This window comes from Anser cygnoides, chromosome 16 (assembly GCF_040182565.1).
Source record: "Anser cygnoides isolate HZ-2024a breed goose chromosome 16, Taihu_goose_T2T_genome, whole genome shotgun sequence".
Taxonomy (NCBI): Eukaryota; Metazoa; Chordata; class Aves; order Anseriformes; family Anatidae; genus Anser; species Anser cygnoides.
The window spans coordinates 428,553-443,942 of NC_089888.1; the positions used below are offsets into that span (position 1 = coordinate 428,553).

General features: G+C 73.1%; 1 protein-coding gene across 3 annotated transcripts in view; it reads right to left on the reverse strand.

The window, feature by feature from the left end:
* The window catches only part of SLC12A5 (solute carrier family 12 member 5), a 30,215-nt gene extending 15,160 nt beyond the window's left edge, over nucleotides 1-15,055 (reverse strand). For 2 of the 3 annotated variants that reach the window (XM_066978020.1, XM_066978019.1), the window contains exons 1-6: nucleotides 14,902-15,055; nucleotides 2,582-2,676; nucleotides 2,093-2,224; nucleotides 1,645-1,791; nucleotides 1,156-1,210; nucleotides 159-289 (exon numbers count right to left, since the gene is read on the reverse strand). In XM_066978020.1, the coding sequence (XP_066834121.1) occupies nucleotides 159-289; nucleotides 1,156-1,210; nucleotides 1,645-1,791; nucleotides 2,093-2,224; nucleotides 2,582-2,676; nucleotides 14,902-15,010 (669 nt within the window). In that variant the 5' untranslated portion in view covers nucleotides 15,011-15,055. Of the gene's footprint in view, nucleotides 1-158; nucleotides 290-1,155; nucleotides 1,211-1,644; nucleotides 1,792-2,092; nucleotides 2,225-2,581; nucleotides 2,677-9,485; nucleotides 11,346-14,901 lie in introns of those variants that run through there. The other variant, XM_048050600.2, reaches the window with a different exon arrangement.
* Between the last annotated feature and the right edge of the window lie 335 nt (nucleotides 15,056-15,390).

The window sequence follows — 15,390 nt, forward strand, 5'->3', positions numbered from 1 at the left end:
ATCACTGCCAGGCGAAGGGCCCCACGGGGGGCCTGGGGAGCACCCCTGGGCCCCCCACATGGACACACTGCCCAGCAGCATGGGCAGGCAAGGGCAGAGCCACACTGCCAGGGCACGAACCCTCAGCACTGCGTGGTGGGAAGGACCACGGCACTCACCAGAAGGATTTCAATGGTGCCTAGGATGTACATGGCGCCGGCAAAGGTGGTGCCCAGGTAGAAGCAGAGCCCCACGGCCCCACCGAACTCGGGTCCCAGGGAGCGTGAGATCATGTAATAGGAGCCGCCCGCTGCCGGAGAGAGCGAAGGTTGGCCCCGGCCAGACCCTGACGTGCAGTCCCAGCTCGGCCAGGGTCCCAGAGGGCAGGATGGGGCCTGAGTATCCCCAGGACACCGTTCCAGCAGGGAGCAGCTCAGCTGTCCTAAGCCCTGGCACGGCCAGACTGGCAGAGCCGTTCCTGGCAGCCCGGCAGCTGGGCGCGACAGCCATGGGGACACCTGTCCCCTGCAAAGCCACACAGGCGCTGGAGCCCCAGGGACACGGGCCATGCCCTGCTCCATCCTCCCAGAGGAGCCCTTACAGCTGGGCAGCAGGGATCGATGGCCCCGCCGCGGCGGCAGGATGATAAATAGCTTTAATTACACCCTGCCAGCACCATGCTGAGCCCCGGGGAGCAGCAGGGCATGTGCAGCTCGCCTGCTCCTGGCTCTGTGCAGCCGAGCAGACGCACAGGGAAGCAGCCCCGAGCACCACCTCTCCCGGACGCGGGTCCCCCGCACCCCGGCACCCTGGCACCCATCCTCCTCCCGCTGCTCGCCTGGGCTCTGCTCGGGGAAGCGGCTCCCCCGCGGCCGCTGCAGTCTGGCAGAGGAGGAGCCGCGTCTGACGGCTCCCGGCTCCCGCTGCCATCTGCACCTCGCAGCTCTGGGGACGGGGCGGAGGCTCCAGCTCTGCGCTCCCCCCCCCCCCCCCGGGGAACCCGCATGGGGCTGGTGGCAGAGGGTCGGGGCCGCCAGTGGCAGCTGCCGTCCGGTGCGGGTGTGTGGCATGGGGAAGCCCCAGAGCTCGGCTGGGCACATCTGGGACCAGAGGACCCGGCAGGCGCCCACCCCAGGACGGAGCCGTGGGTATGCACAGACAGGGCCTTTGCTCTACCTGGCACCACGCCGTTGGTGGCAATCGCACTCATGGAAATGGCTGTCAGCATCGTCTGCAGGAGGAAACACAGTGTCAGCACCGGGCAGAGCTCCCTCCTTGCTCAGGCAGGGGATGGGGAAGCGGAACAGGAGAGCAGGGCCCCAGAGCAGTCTCTGCGGGCAGAGACGACGGGTGCTTTCCCGGCAGGGCGGCTGGCTGCAACAGGGCACGCAGGTCCCAGGGCAGTGGGCACTGCTGCCACATCCCACCCACGCTGCAGGTGCAATCTGGGTCATGATTCGAACACCGTTCTGCTTCCAATTCCGCTGGGAAGCCGGGCGGTTTCTCCTTGCTAAGTGGGGCAGGAGCACCGGCTGAGCAGGCAGCAAGCGCTGCCACGAGCACTGCTGCTCCCGGGGAGCCTGGCTGCCGGGGGGACAGACACCCCTGGCCCAGAGGGAGTGCCCGGGGTGAGACTGAGGGGCAGGAGCCGTGGGGAGCACTCACGCAGGAGCAGCAGAGGAAGACCATGCAGAAGGACTCCATGATGCCGGCAATCCCCACCACCCAGGTGAGGCGCAGGAACAGGATGACCCCGAAGATGTTCTGGAGACAGGGCAGGTAGACGCCCATGAAGGTGCCCATCCGTGGAGCCTGTGGAGGAAGCAGGGAGCAGTCAGGGCTCAGCGGGCAGCACCCATGCATGCACGCTGCTGCAGGCAAGAGGAGCACAGGACAACGTGGCTGCGAGCATCTGCACTGCATGGCTGGGCAAGAGCCACCAAGGGAGCGAGGGGTCCTACTCCTGCACAGCCCTTTATGGCGACTGGAGTGACAGGGACGCTGGGGTGGCAGCGCCTGCAGGGGTCAAGGGACCTGGCATCCCAGGGGTGGGCTGCAGCCCAGGATTGCAGAGGCCAGGAGAAAGGGGCAGCGACAGCCCCGTGCACCTCACCTGAACCGGCTTCTTCTTGCCCCCGTCATTGTTCTCGGCCTCCTCGTGCTCCCGGCTGCCCTGCGGCAGGTTGGTGTAGTTGGCCAGCCCGCTCAGCAGGGACGAGACCATCGGGCTGGTGTCCATCTCCTCCTGCAGAGAGCAGTGTCCGGTGAGGTGAAGGCAGTCCCAGGGTCCCACGCCACCCAGAGCCCTGCCCCGCTCTGCACGCCCGGTGCACCTCAGCAGCGGAGCTGCGATCCCCGTGGCACCCGGCCCCCCACCGGCTGCAGGCCGCGCGCTGCCCTGGGGCATGGTGCTGGTCACATCAGGCCAGTCATGCCGTGGGCAAGGTGTCTCCTGAGGGCTGGGCTGCATCACCCCCGCCCCAGGGGGTGCTGCCCTGCAGCAGGGGGACCCTTCCCAGGTGCTCTGCGGCATCATGGTGCCCACAGCCCCCTCCCCAGGTCCCATCCATCTGGTCCTGCCCTGGCTGCCCGCTCGCCCTACCTCGAAGAGGGCCATGTTCTTGCCATCGTATTCTTTGCCCTTCTCCAGGTCTGTGCTGTTGATGAAGGGACTGCTCTCCTTGGGATTGCCATCGCCTACAAAGACAGAACGTGGGGGTGAGCCGGTGGTGCCCAGTCCCAGCACAGTCCCTGGAGGAGCTGCCGGCCCCAGAGCTGCGTGGCCCTGACCATCTGGGCTCACTGGAGCGCATCCACACAGTGCCAGCGCCGGGCAAAGCGACTGGTGTGGATCCAGGGGGAACCGGGCTGCCCGGCCCTCCTGCAGGACGGGCCCAGCAGCAATAACTCACTGGCCCTGCTCCCCGATACGCACCACAAGAGCTGGGTGCCGCAGCTGCAAGGTGAGGTGGGGATGCAGCCGGTGGGGCCAGCACCGGGGGCAGCCCCTGCGGCTCTGCCCGGGGCAGTGGAGCCGCCTGGAGCCTGCAGAGCTGCTGCTCTGCTGGGAAAGGGCTGCCGCTGCTCGCTGCATTAATGACCTCGCGCAGAAGACACCCAGAGTCAGGCTTAATAGCAAAGAAAGCAGCAGAGAGCTGCAGAGCAGCAGAAATAAATCAGGCTGGAAATAAAGCGGCAGCTAGCATGGATGCCGTTTGAGTGGCGCATTTCTCTGAGCCGAGCTGGAGCCACTGAACAGCGAAGAGAGAGGGGCTGGGGCTGGAGAGGCAGCGCATGGGGCAGCCGGGCGAGGAAATGTCCCTAAGCCAAAGAACCCAGCGCTCGGTGGAGCAGCCTGGTGTCACAGCACCCGCGGTGCTGCCTGCCCCGTACTGCGCCACGGGACAGGGTCACTGAGCTGCTTGGTGTGCCTGGGCTGGGCAAGAGCTGTGCCCTCCGCCGGCAACGCAGGCACCCACCGTCGGCACCGGCAGCCCCAGGACAGACCCGCACGTGTTTAGAGCAGACCAGTCCTTTGAAGACTGTTTGCCTCCAGACAGTTGACTCATTTTGGGGATCCGTGGAGCTGGTTCGCCTGCGCGCGGTCGTGATTCATCACCTGCAACTGCTCCTGGCCGGCTGGGAGGCGAAACCGCCGGCGCTGCAGGTGATGCCGAGCCGCGCGCTCCCGCTGGTCCCTGCGCTCCGGTGCGGAGCTGGGACGGCGGCGCCCACGGCAGGGCCGGAGCCCACGGGCTCCTCCCGCGGGTCCCTCCCGGTCCCACGCCGCAGAGGAGGGAGGGAAGCAGCCGCGGGCGGCCCCCGCCCGGTGTCCGAGCACGAGGGGCTGTCGGCGCGGGGCAGCGCGCTCCTTTCTGGGCCGGTTTTGCCAAAAGCACCGAGCGAAGTGCCCGTTACGTAACAGCCGCGTGCAGAGGCAGCCAGCCGCCCAGCTCCCCGCTGCCGAAACCCACGGGCTCTGGGGAGCGTGCAGAGAAGAGAAAATTGCCAGGCGAACAGGGATGCTGCCGGGCCGGCCCTGGGGCCCCCATCCCCAAGTGAGGGGCACGGAGGGTGCAGGGCCAGGGGCTGTCCGAGCCCCCCCCCCCCACGCAGCCCCACGCAGCCCCGCTCCCACGGCCGGGTCCGGGCGGCTGCCAGGGGACAGCGGGGGGCAGCCGGGGCGGGGGTGGCCCAGGGTCCGGGCAGCCCAGGCAGGCCCCAGGACCCCCCCGGGAGCGCGGAGCCCACGGGGCCCTGCCTGGCCGCCCGCTACCCAGCCGACGACATCACCGTGCTGGTTTCCATGGCAACAGCGAGCCACGGCCGCCTCGGCTCCCGCTCTTATGTAACGCGCAGCCGGCCGGACGCCGGCCCCGCACGGCACCCCGGCACCCGGCACCGCGCCCCGCACCGCGCCCCGTCCCTCGGCACCCCCCGAGCGCGTTGACCGGGCCCCGCGGCCCCAAACCGCCCCGGCCCCATGGGACCAACACCGACCAGCTCCACGTGGCGGAGCCCAGCCGCACCACGGGGTGCCCAGGCCGCTGCACTGCCCTGACCTGCCGGCACCACCGCAGCACCCCAAAACCTCGCTCACGGCCCCCCCGCACCGTGGCCCCTGCCCGGGATACCAGCGACACCAGAGCAGGGACCTGAGCCCCGGCTCTGGGGACCAGGCTCCTGCCGCCCCTCGCACCCACTGCTGCCAGCACCCAGGGTCCCCTGGGTGGGCAATGCCCCACAGCCCCCACAGCCCAGAGCCACCCCTGGCGGCACCGGAGGGACCGTGGCCCCACGCTGGCTCCAGCCAGGCTGCTGGGGCTGGCCCGGGGCACAGGAGCCCCTTGCCTGGTGGTGCCACCGGGAGGACCAGCGCTGGGAGAGGCCCCAGGGTGGCGCGAGGTGGGGGGGCCTGGGGACGCACCCAGCACAGCTCCGGTGTCCCCAGAGCACGGCTGGGTCCCCCCGGCCCCGCAGACTAGAAGGAGTTAAATGCCACAGCGGCGGGGTCCCAGGTGACGGATGCGCTCCCCGCTCCTGCTGGAGACCATTTTGCCGCAGAGGGGCTGGTGCAGCCGCTCCCCAGCAGCTGTCAGAGGATTTGTGGGCTGCGCAGAGCCGGGCAGGGGCACCGCAGCCTGTCCCGGGCACGGCCGCCCACCCCTCACCACCACCGCTGCAACCAGTCCTTCCCGTGGCGCTGAGGGTTAACAGCTCCCGGCCGCGGGCCGCCAGGTGACCCCGGTGCCCGTGGGCCTGCCGTGGCCCCATCGCCCCAGCACAGCCTGGGGACGAGCGGCACCGGGCAGCAGCAGGGCCGGGCAGCCAGGCTGCGGGCTGGCGGCTCCAGCGGAGCAGAGCTGAGCCGTGCCAGGCTTCGATCCCGGCGTTGAGCCGCCCCCCTCCCCAGGGATCACTCAACATGAATCGGCCTTTTAATTTGCTGCGGCGGCTGGAAGGGCTCGCGGCTGGATTGCTGGCAGGGAACCACAGCCCCGGCGTGGCTATCACGTAATCCTGCTTGTGGCAGGGGTTACCACTGGCCCTGCATGCCTGGGACATCCCAAACCCGGCCCCGCTGCCTGCAGCGGACCCTGCGGCCATGGGACCATCCCTGTGCACCCACGGCCACCCCCTGGGGCAGCGCTCAGGCAGGGCTGTAGCCCCAACCATAATTTATCTCATGGCTTTTTACTCAGCCCTAAATTGCGTTGGGAAGCATCATGTCCCTTATCCCAAATCCTCCCTAATCGTTTTACATGGCGCAGTCACTGAGCACTAACAGGGGGTGGGGGGAGCCCAGGCAGCCAACCCCCCAGGGCTAATTAACCAGAGCTGCTGCCAGGACTGTAGCCAGCCTGTCCCTCCTGCGGCACCCTGCAAGGGCCAGTTGGGCTCCCTCACAGCCAGCGGGCACGGCGAGCCCTGCCCGGTGGCACCAGTGGGTGCAGCCCCTAGCTGGGTGGGAGCAGAGGGCGAGGGGGGTTGCTGCGGGGGCAGCCCCGGCCCCACGCTCCCTCCTGTGCCCAGGTTTGTGCTCCTGCCGCAGGCAGCACCCGGGCCCCAGCTGGATGCTGGCACCCCCAGCCCAGGCCTGGCCGCCGTCTCCTCCCGCACTGCCCCTCCGCAGGGCTGGGCACCGGCCAGGCACCGGGCAGCACTGCCAGGCCCTGCGCCGAGCTCCGCAGGAGGCACCTCGAGCCCGGTGCTCGGCACAGCTCCGGGAGGCTCCGGCCAGGTCCCAGCCCCAGAAGCAGAAGCAGGAGCCGGGCAGGAGCAGGGCGGTGCCTGCCTGCTTTGCTCAAGGTGCCCAGGCCGTGGGGCTGCCCCCCCCAGGAGCACAGGGCACCTTGACTTTTGCCGGAGCATTCGCTGGCGGTGGCTGGCAGCAGCCTCCTCCAGCTCCCTGGGACTCTGCCCAGGGCTGTCTGCAAGGAGCAGCCCCGGGGTCACGCCAGCACTTCTGTGCTACCCTGCGGGCTGGCAAGCACATGGGCAAGCACGTGTCCCCCAGCTGATGGCCCCAGCTGCTGCCATTTCGCAGAAGATCCTGGCCGGGGGTGGCCACAGCACTGTTCTGTCACCCTCTGGCCACCCAGGGGACTCGGCCGCATGCGCGCTGGTCCTGGCACTGGCCTGCAGGCCTAGGGGTGCCTTAAGGCAGGTGGGGAAGGCCAAGGGGCCCTGCCAGTGGCTGGCAGCTCTGCACAGGGCTGCAGCCTGTTTGCTCCCACCCAGGCTCTCTTCTCCCCCATGTGAGGGTATCTGCCGGTGGCACCAGCATGGGAGAACCCCTGGGGACAGGGAGCCCCCATGTCCCCTGCCGAGGCAGAGACCACCCTGCCCGGCAGCAGCACAGGCAGCTGGCGCGGCACTGGCAGTGCACTGAGCGGCGCTGGGCCCAGCTGCAGCACGGCAGGGGGTGTGATGCGCCCCCCGTCCCAGCTGCACGTTACCCTTCCAGCGGCCAGCACACTGAGCAGCCTTTTGGGCTGGATTCTTCCACTGCCTGACCCATATTGGACCAACTGCTACTTCAGACCTACCCTCTTCCTTCCTAAACCTGGGATTATCCTCTCTTTGATCAGCCGGCCCTGCAGGCTCAGGATTTCCAGCACAGGCGCTTTGGCTGGCTGCATTTAAACAGCTTCCCAGATTCTCCGGTAGCCTGAGCCCTGCCACGAATGGCCGCGGACTGAAGCTACAGCAAAGCTTCCCCACCCTGGGTCTCCTCTCCCCAGACAGTCAGGTGCCTCCAGAGCAGAGGAGGCTTTCCAGAGCAGAGTGTGCCTTCCACACGCAGAGCAGAGCAGAGCAGTGCACGCAGCCAGCCCGGACACTGCAGGCAGCAGCCCTGCCCACTCCCCTGCTCCCCATCCCCTCCACAGGGTCTGCTACTGGCCCCGCTCTCGCTGGGCTGGCAGCACTGGAGCCCTTCCAGCCCTTGTCATGAAGAGCTCGCTCAGGCTGTCCAGAGCAGGGACCTGCAGAGGGGCTGCTGCGTGGCCTTTTTCTCAGAAAGGGCATAAGGGGGGACCCAGGGCTTCTTCAGCAGCTCCTCTGCTGGTCTCAGCAAGTCTCTGGCAGGTCAGCAGCTGCTGCAGGCCCGCGAGAGTGGGGGTGTCTCTGCTGGCCAGGCATCAGCTCTGCCGCCCCCCAGCTAGGGTGTCCACCATCCCCACCAGACAGACCCTGAGCATGGAGATCTGCGAGACCCCTGGAAGGGTGCAGGAGAGTCACAGCCCCCCGCAGCAGCCTCCAGGGTATCCTCTGCCCCCGGCACAGGTGCATAGGGGAGCCCTGCAGTGCCTCTCCCCTGCACCCTCCTCTGCTCCCCAGCCCCACGGAGCCCTGCATCCAGCCCTGCATCCGCAGCCCCACAAGGCAGCAGCTAGCCAGGCCCAGCTCCAGGGACAGTCTGCACTATCCATCTGTAGCGGCACTGTGTCCAGCCTCTCTGCCAGACCCCAGGAATGCAGCCTGTGAGCAGCACGGCAGGAATGCCTGCCTCCACGCATCCCAGCATTGCTACGATGGAGACGTAATGGGCAGCATAGATCCTGGTGCTGCAAAGGGCAGAGGGTTGGAGCCGAGGAAGGCTTTGGCCAGGGGGTCAGCGTGGCTCCCCCCACCTGGGCAAGGTGACCCCAGAAGGTTCCTGCCAGCCCTGACCTTGAGCGGAGCCACGAATAAACAAGCAACTACACAGAGTCAGGCCGTGGGGCAGACCGCACGCCAAAAGCGTTGCGCGTTGCTCTGCCCAGAGCCCCGCTGCAGGCAGCCGGGGACTTGCGCTGCAGGTGCCCGACCTGGCTGCCCCCCGCAGCCCTCCTGGCCGCGGCTCTCAACAGACCCCGAGGGGACCCGGCGGGGGTGGCGCCGGGGGTCAGGGAGGCACCGCAGGGCCCCCGCGCACGTCGCCGCATTCGCCCGGGTGCAGCCGGCTCCCGCGCCTGGCACAGACACCCGCAAAGGAGGACGCAGCCCCGCTCCTGCTGCCGGGCGCCGGGGGCCGGACACGTCCCCGCGGGGCCGGGGACCCCCCGCCGCAGCTCGGCCTCGGCGGGGGCCGGGGGGCTCTGGGGCCGAAGCGCGGCGGTGGCGCAGCGAACGCCAGGGCCCGGCGGCCCCGGGGGGCTGCGGCCCCGGCCCCTCTCCCGCGGCGGCCCTGCCCGCCTGCACTGCGCCGGGGCTGCGGCGGGCTCGGCCGGGCCGGGCGGCCCCGCGCGGAGCTTCAGCACCGCGGACAGCGGCGGGGCCCCGGGCGGCACCGGGCGGCGGAGACCGCGGGGGGGCAGCGGGGCTGGGGGCGGCGGGGGCCGGGGGCGGCACTAGGGAGGGCTGGGGGGCGGCAGCCGGGGCGGGGGGGCGGCCGGGGGTGGGCAGGGGTGGGGGCGGCAGCGGGACCGGGGGACGGGGAGGGAGGGCCGGGGGCGGCGGCGGGGAGGGCCGGGGGCGGCAGCCGGAGCGGGGCCGTCGCAGGGGTCCCTGCGGCCGCACGGCCCGAGCGGACCGGGGCAGTGCCGCCGGGGGCCGCCCGGGAGGGGGCAGCGGCCCCGGCCCCGGGAGGAGGCTCCGCGGCGAGCCCGGTCCGGCGCCGCCGCTCCCCGGGACTGCGGCAGCGGCGGGCGCGGGGCCGGGCGGCGGGCGGGCGGCGGGGGCGGCTCTGCGCGGGGGCGCCGCCGCGGGGAGCCACAGCCGCGATCGGCAGCGGGAGCCGGAGCGGGAGCGCCCGCAGCGCCCGCACCGCCCGCACCGCCCGCAGCCCCGCGCCGCCGGGCAGCGCCCGGACCCGCCGCCGCGGCGTCGTGGGACCCCGAACCGCCAGCCGCCGTCGCGGCCGGTGCCGCCGGTGCCCCCTCCCCGAGCCCCGCGGTGCCGCGCAGCGCCCGGCTCTGCCCGCGCCCCTGCCGCTGCGGCTCCGCCGAGCCCCCGCGGCGCCCGGTGCGGCCGCCCCAGCCCCGCTCTCGGCCGCTGCCGCCGGCCCCCGGGCAGCCCCTTACCTTGACTTGCCCCCCCATCGCCGTCCTCGCAGTCCGTCAGGTTATTCAGCATGGCGCCGCTGCCTGCCGCCTCGCTCGGGGGCTGCTACGGTCCTGCCGCGGGCGGCTGCGAGGGATTTGCTTCTTCCCAGGGGCCGGCGCCTCGCGCTGCAACAAGCCGCCTTCCCTCCGTGCCTTTCTCTTTCTCTCTGGCTGGATGTAGGAGGAGGCTGCAGTGCAGAGATGCCTCAATGCACAGACTCACACGCTCACTCACTCCCAGCAGCAGCGGCGGAGCCCAGCCTGACTACTCACTTCATCATGTATTCAGGAGGCATTATCCCCTGTCGGGTTTTTGGGGAGGGGAGCGGTGGCAGGCAGAGGCGAGGGAGGGGGAAGGAGCTGTAGCAGAGCCACACGCCACCTCCCCGGGCAGCGCTCTGCCTGGCTCAGCCAGGGCTGGGGGAGGAACCAGGGCACGCGGAGGCTGCGGGCCCCCCCCCAGCTGGCGCAGCAGGACGGCCACCGCGCCCCTCCCTCGGCCCGGGGCGCTGCCCGGGGCCCCAGCACCCCAGTGCCGATGGAGACCGACACCTCCCGAGGGACACCGAGAGCTCCGGTCAGGGTGATCCTGGCCCCAGGCAGCCTCCAGCCGGGGGGCTCCAGCAGGGTCCGGGGCAGGGGCAGCGCCCGCAGGATGCCAGCACGGGGCTGAGCCCTCCCGGCCCTGCAGCACGAGCGGCCTGCGGCGACCTGCCGCACCCAGAGCAGTGCCAGCGTCTGGGTGCACGCCGGTGAAGGGGGATGGATGGCCAGGCAGGAGCAGGACTGGGGGCTGGCCGAGGCTGCAGCACTGATGCAGAGCGGGGAAAGCTGACCCTGAGGGACGCAGGCTGGGAGCGAGCCCACCTGGGGAGGGCTGTGGGGAGCGATGGAGTCCCCCCCTTTGCCAGGAATGCCCCGGCACAGACCTGCACAGAGCCTCCTCCCTTGGGCCCTCATTGCCACGGACACAGGGCTGGGGGCCCCCCGGGGCTGACCCCAGGCCAGCCTGGGGCCCTGGCAGGGTGACGGGGCTCAGCACAGTTTCAGGCTGGAGACAGGGACACTGCTCTGACCCCACAGATCAACTCACAGCCCCCCCTTCTTTCACCCCCTTAATCCAGGAGGATCCCAGAGCCGGAGCTGGCTGCAGCTCCCGGCATCTCCTCGGGAGCGGGCTGAGATCATGACAGCCCGCTGGCGTTAGTTACTTCTTGACGGCTGTAATTAATTGTTTACTTTTTCCTGGTACGGGGCCAGCTGCTCTGCAGCGCGGATGCTCCCAGGCCTCACCTTGCAGGGGTTGCTCTGTGGCCCTTCCCCAGCCCTGCCGGCTGCCCCCAGCCCCTGCTGCCAGGGCCAGGACCCCAGGGCCAGCGTCCCCAGGGAACCTGGGCCTCCAGCAGCGCTGCACCCCCAGCGCACTGGCCCAGCAGGGCGCACCCCAGCTCTGTGCACGCCAGCGCAGCCCCAGGGCTGCCCGCGGCCCAGGAGCACCCGACGGGGAGTGAAGCGGCTGCCCAGCCCCGGCCTTGCCACCTGTGGTCTTCTGCCAGGACCCCGCAGCGCAGGGCCGCGCCTGCCCAGCCACCGCAGCGCTGCCTTCACCGCCGTGTCCCTCGGCCTGAGTGGGAGCCAGCACTGAGCTGGGCTGGCCTGCGCCCAGGGATGGGGCAGCCCCGGGGCTGGCGGGACGCAGTGTGCAGAGCCCCAGCGCAAGGCCCGGGGGCTGCGCGAGGCCGGCCCCCCACGGCAGGTGCCGCGCACCAAGGTGGCCGTTTGGCGCAGGAGGCTGCAGTGCGTGGGCTCAGCACGAGGGATTTTCCTGCTAAAGCAGATGGGGGGGGGGGGAAGCAAGCACGTGAAAGACCACTAATCCCCTAATCCCTGGATTATGGCTCCATTTCAGGGGCTGGGATTTGCCAGCAGTGCGGGGGCTACAGCGTCAGCTGCGCTCGCTCAGCCCGTGCACAGGGTCCCACCGGCACAGGGCAGGGCCTGTGGTCGCACGGCGCGTGCCAGGGGCTCGGGGCCGACCACAGCACGGCCCCAGCCTACCCCTGCTAGGCCCACGGCAGACCCCTTGGCCGTGGCCCCCACGGTGTGTGCTCCAACAAGCCTTGGTGTGGCCCAAGCACTGCCGGGCGGCCGGGACTGGGGCCGGCAGCAGGGCCGGGGCAGCACAAGGGCACGGGCAGGGGACCGGGGCCGGAGGGCGCCAGGTGGCTCTCTGCGGGCACACGGCCTGCCGTCAGCTGCAAGTGGCCCCTGCGCCCGGGCACACGCAGGCGCCTGGCACGGGGCCAGGCATGGCATCAGTGCCCCACTTACAGCAAGCTGCCGGGAGCGGCACGGGGAGGAATGTGCTGTGAGGCGGCCGCGGGTCCAGGCCGTGGGCTGGCACAGAGCAGCCGCCCCGCGCCCCACCCGTGCCCCTGCAGCCACCTCGCGCCGAGCCCGGGCTGAGCGAGGGCCCGGAGCTGGCACACGATGGCAGCCACAGCCAGGGCCCGTGGCACGGCCGCCCCACGTCCCCGGCAGCGCACTCCCAGCCCCACTGCGCCCAAGTGGGACACCCCAGGGCTCTGCTCTCCCCACGGCTGCGGGCTGGGGCAGGGGGGCCCCAGCCCCTCCCGGTGCCGGCTCTGCACAGAGCTGCCCCTCGCGCACACCCAGCTCTGCCCCCGCGTCTGCTGCCCCGAGAACGGGGACGCACGGGGCTGCGCGGGCTGGCCGGGGGCACCGGGTCCTGTCCTGCTGCACCCCCAGCGCCCGCCCAGGGGTCTCCGCAGCCGGACCCCGAGGGGCATCCCCGCGGCCGGGGTGCCACCGGGACCGAGGGGTGACCCCAGCCCCGCGGCGGGTCCGGGAGCACGGCCCCAACCGCCCCACCGGCATCGCGGGGAGCGAGCGGCGACGGCACCGGGGCCGGTTTCCATGGCAACGAGAGAGTCTGCTCAACCGGCGGGTTGCCATGGCGACTGCCACGGAGCGCGGCTGCCTCGGGGCACGGGGCGGGCCGGGGGGGGCTTCGCTCCGGGGATGCCCCGCTGCGGCCCCGGGCCCCCCCGCACCCCCCGGCCCAGCTCGGCCCCGCGCTGCCGCCCCACGGCCCGCACGGCGGGGGCGGCCCCGGGCCCAGCGGCACGGGGAGGGGCCCGGCCCCGTGTCCGACCCCGCGGTCCCTCCTCACGGGCGGCCCCGCCGCGAGGGTCCCGGTCCCGGCCCCGGCAGCCCCCGGCCCGCAGCCCGCGGCTGAGGGGGGAGCGGGTCTCCGGGAGCCCCCCCCCGGCCCTCCGCATCCCGGGGTTGCCACGGCAACCGGGCGGGCGGGGGAGGCGGCCCCCGGCCGCGCTCGGGGCTATTTCGGGAACGGCGGCGGGGCGGGGCCGGGCGGGGCGGGGCGGGGCCGGGCCGGGCGGGGCCTGGATCGACTTGGCCCCGCCCCCGCCCCGCCCCGCCCCGCCCCGCCCCGCCCCGCCCCGCCCCGCCCCGCCCCGCCCCGCCCCCGCCCCGCCCCGCCCCGCCCCGCCCCGCCCCGCCCCGCCGGTCCGGGCCGGCAGCGGCCCCTGGCGGAGAGCGCTGCGCTGGGCGACCCCCCCCGCACCGCACCGCCCCCCCGCACCGCACGGCCCCCCGGCCCCGCGCCGCCCCCCGAGACCCCCCGGTCCCCGGCGCCGCACGGCCCCCCCGAGACCCCATGACCCCCCTGAGACTCCCTGGCCCCGCTCGGCCCCGCGCCCGCTGCTGACGCCGGCCGCAGCTGCACGCCCCGGCCCCGGTCCCGGGCTGCAGGAGCAAATCGCGCCCGGCCCCGCGCACGGTCCCGGTGCAGCCCTGCGGTAGCGGGGTCCCGGCCCCCCGCCGAGCAGCACCCGGGGCCGCAGCCCCCACGGCCGCGCAGGGCGCAGGGAGCAAACCGCCCGCCCCCGGCCGCCCCGTCGGGGCTCCCCCCGGCACGAGCGGGGTGGCCAGGCGCAGCCCCCACCCGGACCGCCTCCGGTGCCGCCACGCAGCACCGCCAGCCACCGGGCTGGACCCCCGGCCGGGACCTGCGCCGAGGTCTCCAGGCCGTGCCACGCCTGCTCCTCCGGTGCCAGGAAGGGCCAGGCGGTGCCCAAGGACCTGCCCAGGCCATTCCCAGCCCCGGTGCTGGGCAGCGGCACTGCCGGACACAGCCCCGTGCGGTGCCCCGGCCTCCCCTGCCTACCCATCCGCTCCCGGGGAGGGGGCTGCAGGGCCGGTCCTGGGCGGCTGCCGGCAGCACAAGGCCGCTCCGTGTCCTCTGCGAGGGCGCAAGGTCACAGCCCAGCCAGAAGGCAAGGGAGGCCCTGGGGGGATCACCGGTCCTGCACGCCCCCGCTGTGGCCCCTGCGCATCCCCACCCCGAGCTCACCGCTCTGCCCACCCTGCTCCCGCCGGGGGGGGGTCAGCCGCCAGCCAGCAGCTCCTGGCCACAGTTACAGCTCGGCACCAGCAGCTCTGCTCCTGCAGCCAGGCCCGTCCGCCCCGGGAGGCTGTGGGACAGAAAGCGGCCCCGCACCCAGGCTGCTGCCGGGACACGGGGCAAGAGGATGGAGCCCACCGTGGGGCACCGCCCGGCTGGGGCATCCCAGTGCCTGCCAGTCCGCTCGCCTGCACCCGCCGGTGCCCTTTGTCAAGGCCGCAAGGTCACAGCCCTGCGCTGCCCTCGGTCAGGTTTCTGGGATCGATACGGCTCTGGTGACAGCTCCGGTGACGGCGCAGCCCACGCCGTGTCCCTCGGGCACAGCGAGGCGGCAGCCAGGCTGGCCACAGCGCCAGCGCCCACCCCGCAGCCCGGGCACTGGGGTGCTCGCGACCGGCCCGAGCCCCGCGCTCCTTCCCCCTGAGCCGGCCGGGGCTCCCCGTGGACGGGCAGTCTGTGCCGCCCGGCCCCAGCAGCGTCTGCCCCCGCGAGCTGCCCAGGGCCCCGGCTCCATCCCGCCGCACGCCCTGGCGCTGCCCGGCCCTCACGCCCGAAGCGGCCCCACGGATCCCCCAGGACGAGGATGGAGCCGGAGGGACCCCTGGGGGAGAGGCCGGAGGAGAGGGGTCGCGCCCCGGTTACCGAGCCGCACTCCGCGCTCCGAACCCCGCCGCCCCCAGCCCCGCAGCCCCGCTCCGCGCCCCGGCTGCCTCCCGGGGCCCGGCCGACCGCGGCCGCGACGCCTCCGCGCCCGGGGCTGCTGCTCGCGGTGCCCCGACGGCCCTGCCCCGCGGCCCCTGCCCGCGGCCCGCGCTCTGCGCGCAGCCCCCGCTCCTCCGGCTCTGCCCCACCGACCCCTCCCCACCGGCCCCTCCCCGCCAGACCCTGCCCACGGACCCTGCCCACGCACCCCCTCCCCGCGGGCCGCGCCGCCGCCGTCGCGCTCACCTTTGCCGTCGCGGCCGGGCCGGCGGCCGCCCCCCGCCCCCCGGGCCGAGCCCCGGGCCGCCGCCGGGCCCTCGCGGGGCAGCGCGGTGACGGTGAAGCGCCGGCTCATGGCCCCGCCGCCACAAGTGGCTCCGGGCTCCGGCTGCCGCGGGAGCGCGGCCGCCGCCGGGCGCTGACCGGGGTCCTAGTGCCCGCGGCACCGCCCGCCGCGCCGCCCCGCCCGGCTCGGCACGGCTCGGCTCGGCTCGGCTCGGCTCGGCTCGGCTCGACGGGACGCGCTGGGGCCGCCCCCGCCGCGCCTGGCCCCGCGCTGCCCCGCACCCGCCGCCGCACGGGGGTGCTGGGGCCGGGCCGGGCCGGGCCGGGCCGGGGGCTGAACTGCCCCGGGTTTTGCCCGCCGCCCTGCGCGGAGCCGCGGCCGCTAATTATAGCCGTGGTGCTGCGGCCGCCCCGCCCGGCCCCGGCCCCGAGCGGCCCCCGCGCCGCCGG